At 33.8% G+C, this 6,071-nt stretch overlaps 1 protein-coding gene across 1 annotated transcript; it reads right to left on the bottom strand.

Annotated features, from left to right (window-relative positions):
* Positions 1-2,583: 2,583 nt before the first annotated feature.
* Positions 2,584-5,498, bottom strand: LOC144430513 (uncharacterized). The gene is made up of 11 exons (XM_078118508.1): positions 5,344-5,498; positions 5,083-5,275; positions 4,819-4,999; positions 4,571-4,744; positions 4,344-4,504; positions 4,071-4,278; positions 3,879-4,000; positions 3,599-3,803; positions 3,225-3,531; positions 2,854-3,155; positions 2,584-2,787 (listed from the first exon to the last, which is right to left on the bottom strand). The coding sequence occupies exons 1-11, from the start codon at positions 5,377-5,379 to the stop codon at positions 2,724-2,726; spliced, it is 1,953 nt and encodes a 650-aa protein (XP_077974634.1). The 5' UTR covers positions 5,380-5,498; the 3' UTR covers positions 2,584-2,723.
* Positions 5,499-6,071: the final 573 nt, after the last annotated feature.

Genomic DNA, 6,071 nt, shown 5'->3' with positions numbered 1-6,071 from the left:
CGTTGAAAGTACCTTTATTTTTCAAAAACTGAAATGGTTGTATCACCTCATAGATGAGTCAAAAGAGATTATTTGGAAAACCATTGAACTTTATTATTTACGTGATATAGAAATACATTGTTTACTGAAAGGAAATTTATGGTATAACTCTCGTTTCATAAAAAATCTTCATTTTATAACAATTAAGGATACACTTTGTACCTGGTACATATATAAGGAATTAACATCTAATGCCAATATCCATCTCTATAATGAACCATTATGGTACAACAAGAAAGTACAATATGCAAGAATGCCATTTTTTAAAAAAACTGAAAAGAACACGGAGTCTGTGAATTACGCCATTTGGTGAACAGGTATTCTCTATTCACTTATTTTCAACTGTGATTCGATTATTCACCGTTGCTCATTGGTTTTATTTTTTATATTAACAATACATGTACATTGATTAGAAACTGGATTTTCCTTATGTTGTCGTTTTTTGACGTTAAGATGTCGTACAATTTTTTGGTGAAGAAAGTGCATTGATGTTTCCAGAACCATCGCTATTCAAGCGAAATTCCTGCCAAATTTCGAAAAAATTGAACCTAATGTTTTATCAGGGTGATAATATGTTGTTTTGTTACTATGTTGTACTTGTTATTTTCTTCTGATCTTTTATTTTTCTTTCTAAATACTGGAACAATTGCTTTGAAATTTCCAGTGGTCAAAGATTGTATTGTTCGCTAGAAGGCTATAACTTTTATTCCTTTCCAAAGTTTTTGTGGGATTCATGGAATTTTTTTTCCGTGTACGATGACCTGATAAAAATTAGGAATAGCGCGCCTTTTAAGCGATGTGTTGCTCATCGAGGTACGGTAAGTCGCCAAGAACAAGTCGCAGGCTTTTTCATAAAGAAAGTTTCGTTACAAACTATTACTGTATTATAAACAGAAAACATATTGAAGATTTCAGTTCTAATAGCGTAAGTGTCGAGCATATCAAATGTCTGGTAGTGGAATAAATTTCATTAACCAAAAAAATGGAATTGCAAAATTCCGGACAAAAATTTTAAATTTGCATGACATTGCCTAACTTGGGACAAAATTTATGAATTGGCATATCATTGCCTGTCTTCAAACTAGTCAAAGAGTCCACATATTTAGGCTAAAAAGCGCAGTGTATTGGATTGCCTGATTTCGGACAAAATTTTCAAATTGGAACGAACATTTTAAAAAACTGGTAAGTTATCGTACATTACCTGTTTTAAAATACAGCTTCGTTAAGCACATTGCATGGTTTTCTGGGAATTGATGGTGAATTGTTTCGTTTCGGTTCTCGTGTCCATATATTTGTGTATGGCCCTCATGTTTATCAGATAATTGCATCATTTAAAGAATTCCGGTTCCAAGTTCAAGACCCTGAATTTTGCGTTAAGTAGAGAGAGGACCAATGTCAGAAGGTATTATGGTAAAAAATATATTTGTGATATCCAGCAATTTTTGAGATTTGAGTGTTGTCAACTTTGTAAAAATTAAATATATTCAAAAGATATTCGCATTATATCGAGTTTTTCCAATCCCGAGTGTAAAAATTAGAATTCGCGGTTTATAGAAGACAAAACATCGCACTATGAAAATTGTAGTAACATCCATCGATGTTCCGAATTTTCTGTTGGTCGAATATTGGCAATTTTGTGAAATTTGCATTCATTTATAAAATAATCAATTATTTCGAACCTTACCTAAAAATTTGAGTTTATCGTTGAAGAGAAGACTAATATATCGCAATTGTATAATTTTGATGACATCTCAAATTTTCGAATATTTCGAAGAAAATTTGTAGAATTTTGAACTCTACAAAAAATGTCGTCAAGTCTGTAAAAATTGAATTTATCTGGAAGATGCTTGAATTATTGCAAAACTTTCTGGACAAATATGTGAATTTAAACGAATATTTCAAATTTAAGCCCCGGTTACCGGAAAATACTGAGATTTGCATGATTTGAATTTTACTGGTGTTTTTGTATTTAATATTGTCATTATTAACAGATTGTGAAGTTTACGTGAGGATTCTTAAACTTTCTTTTCCGGAGCATAAATATTACCGTTATGGTATTAATATTTCGTAATTGCGGAATTTGCAATAATATGATTGTTCAGAGACATTATTTTCATTATAATTCCATTTCTCATCCAACATTTGTCATTCCTGAACGTAACAAGTTGACCTGTATTTCCCATTTTGATGTTTTCTTGTGCATCGCTCAAGGTTTCATCTCGCGTTATCAATTTTTAGAAGTACAATTTTCATGATAAGTTTGAAAAAATCGGTTGTGCTTGAACAAGGATTTGGGAAATGCATTTTCCACACAACAGCTTTTTCTACTATTTGCACCCTGGCGTTACCGGGTCGCAAATAAAGGGGGTTACAAGGAGTATGAAGCATGCATGTCTAAAAATAAAGCGCTTTGTGCTTTGCGAAGTTTGTAACTGATGTTATTGCATGATACAATTTTACATGTAAAGGTATAGAAATAGTGTTCAATCCACACGTACTTTCAAATCACGGTCACTACAGATGCCTCTAACCACATTGTAACACTTCTATTTGCATTTGCTTAGAATTTATTGTCAATATCATCAGATGGTAAATGCAATTGGCATAAATTCATCAGCCTAATCTAAAACTAAAATGAATAATATTTTCATGGTCGCTTGTCGTTCGGTTGATGTTGCCGGCGTTTATACACATCTGACATATCTGAAGCATCCGCCATACTTGACAATGCGGTAGGATTTGTACGTGCTAAAAATAGGAATATGTTAAACAGGAAAAAATTTGATTCAATTCAATTACGTATCTATGACTTACCAGAATTGCTTGTAAGCAAAGCAATAAGATGAAGACGTGGGTAACACGCAGCGATAATTATAATGGATCCTGAGTTCTCGAAGTTGCACACAGTATGTGCATTTGAATCCACAAGCGTAATGCTCCTTCAGATCACTTAGATGTTTCTCCCAGTCTCCTTTAATCTTGGTCACTATATCGGCGAGTTCCGTCTCCGTTTTTGCTTGGTAGGCGTCGTACAATGCTTGAGCTTCGTTGCCGAGTGGTTTGCCCATATAAAATTCAAGCAGTTTCAAATACTGTTCCATTCTGAGTTGGGAAATCTAAACATTTTTGCAAGAATTATATAAATATATATACATATTTTTTGAACAAAATTTCACACTGCCAACCTTTTCCAATCTTTCTGTAATGCATTTCAGTCTTCTTTCAAACCGTTCCGATAAGCACTTTTCGTAGTTTTCGATCTTTGTCTTTCTGGTAGATAGGCATGATGCATATTGTGCAACATATTTGGCAATTCGCTCATTGATCCTTTGCTCGTGGCAATCAATCATGTCAGTGTATGCCTTGGAAGCGCGAGAAAGGCGCTCCTCAAGCTTTTTTTCATACTCTGCAATCGCTTCTTTCTTTTGTTCGTCTAATGATTTCTGATATTCTTCTAGGGAAGTCAAGTTATCTGCTGTGATGCAATTGTTTCTGGAAATATAAAGAGCAATTGTGCCAAATGTCATCTTATGATATACTTATTCACTGTGACACTTACTTTACTAAGCAATTTGCTTTATAATACGTTATTAAACATTCGTGTCTCTCATCAACAATCTTTTTGAAAGACTCCAATGCCTTCTGATTAGTTATTTCTGCTTGTGCAAACCATTCAGCATATGTTTTCTTCATAGATTCAATTATTGTCTTAGCTTTGGTATCAAGGTCTTCTTTGAATTTTTGTTCGGTGATATTAACTTCATCTTAAGTGTAATAAAAATATTAAATTCAGTGAAACATAAAGACAATTGTGGAAAATTTTTAGGAATTGCACTAACCGGTTTCACATTTTTTCAGTTGCTTGTATTGGATTGTCCTGTATTGGAATTTGTAGGTCAAGAAACGGAAGCAACTTCTTTGGGTGGTAATTCTGTACGTCCACCATTTCCCGATACTTCGACTATAAAGAAAAAACCAGGAGTAGAATTATATTGATATATACTATGTACCTTCCATTTATTTATAATTACCAATTGGTGTAAAATTGACTTCTGCCAAAACAGAGAGTTCCGCCGTAAGCGCACTGATAAGCGCATGCGTAGCTTTTCACAAGTTCTGCGATAGCTGCAGTTAGCTTCGTAGTGTATTCATCCAACTGTGTTTGATATGATTGAGTTTCTTTAGTTTTGAAAGCCTCCAAAACTGCATTAACCTCTGCTTCGTTCCAATCCTCAGAACCTAGATGTAAAGTTCCATTATGAATAAAAGTATGTGCAAAATTCGAAAGAATAGAAAAAACTTACAATGGGCTCTGTATATGAGTTTTTGGAACACTTCAGATCTCTGTTTCACGATGGCTTCCATGACACATTTATACTTTGTCTCGTACTCTGTCACGCGCTTTTCGAGAGCTTCTTTGTATTCTGCTATTTTAGCTAAACGAGTGGTGAAGCATGTAACAGACCTGAAATAAGAAAGGTTCGAATTTTCGTTCTCTTGTAAACGGACATTTAAACTTACAGTAACCCACCTCTCGACAAGTTTTTCGTGATATTCCAGCACACAAGCGTATCTTTTCTGCATGTCATCGTTATAATTTTTTTTTGCCTCTTCCAACAATGAATCTAGTTTTGTATTATAATTTTCAATAGCCTTCTTGTTGGTCTCCTTCATTTCTTCTGACTCTTCCTGCAATCCCGTAATTCTAAAAATTCACGATGTTAATAATTTGAGTAAAAAAAGAATACGTAAGAAAAAATTGTAAGAAGAAATACAAACCTCAAATACTGCTTTGCATATTCCTCGATAGCGTCTTCGTGCTTTTTCTTTGCCTCGGTATTTTGATTTGTTGCAGTTTCATCCCAATCTTCATATTTTTGTTGCATATCAAGATATATTTTATCGGCCACTTCTTTCAATTGTTTTTTAACTTCAGTTTCAAAAACGTCGACCGTCATCTCTATAATACAAAAATTCATGCCCTCAAAATGTGTGTTTCTCAAATTATTCAGGAAAACATATCAAGATACAATTCTGAATTACCTACGAATCCATCCTCTGTGCATTTCTCTCCTGGATAGCTCTTCAGAACATTAGAGTAATATTTCGTTGTGAACCAAGCAGGACAGTAGTAGCTTCGGAAACTGTAACATCCGTAATTGATTCGGTAAAATTGCCCGACATTGTAAGTAACATATCCGCAATGACTTGGTTGGTATAAAGCGGCATTGGCAACCTGTAAACATTATAATTTTGGCAAAATTGATAAAAAGACATGAAGGGCACTATTTATCAAATACTTACGGCCAAACAGCCTAGAAGTAACAATAGAATCTTCATGATCGTCTTTATTCAGGTTGTTGAACAACGACTTGTCAAATCCCTGTTGTGCGCTTGTATATATAGGATTTCTCCCCTCCCTCCAAATTCAAGTACCAGCTCATTTGGGTTTTAATGTTACATTAGTGATCTCTTGTCTCGACCACAATGATTGAAATTGTCATAAGCGCAACAAATGTTTGCCTCGAATCGCTATGCCGTAGTTATAACAGAAAGTTCAGTTTATTTCATTTAAATCTTCCATCATTGTGCATTTAGTAAAATGGTAATTGTTAATTAATCTTTATATTGTGAAGTACATTATTTTTCAACTAATAGGATACCACCTCGGCATAGCTATTCACTTCATCAGTGCGCATTGCTTATATAAATATAACTTCAGGATTGAAGATAGTTAGTCAACAGGTATTACATCCAATTGAAGAGCATTACTAAAAACATAGCAGTTTTTCAACGACACTTTATTTTTATTATTTACTTATTGGCATACGCATACAATTATTTTAACAATCAAAATGTACGACTTTTGAATCATAGATTGATTGACGTTCTCATGCTTGACAGCGTCAATCAATCAAAAATTTTCCCTGATTATATGAGCATCAACATTGTATCTGAAATAGCCATAATGATTGAACACTGTAATATGAGTTATTTGAACATGAATTTTGCACACGAAGAATATTTCACTC

The sequence above is a fragment of the Styela clava genome, chromosome 12, assembly GCF_964204865.1.
Source record: "Styela clava chromosome 12, kaStyClav1.hap1.2, whole genome shotgun sequence".
In the NCBI taxonomy this organism is placed as follows: domain Eukaryota; kingdom Metazoa; phylum Chordata; class Ascidiacea; order Stolidobranchia; family Styelidae; genus Styela; species Styela clava.
The sequence above is the reverse complement of the archived record's forward strand: the minus strand, read 5'-3'. Positions and strand labels throughout refer to the sequence as shown.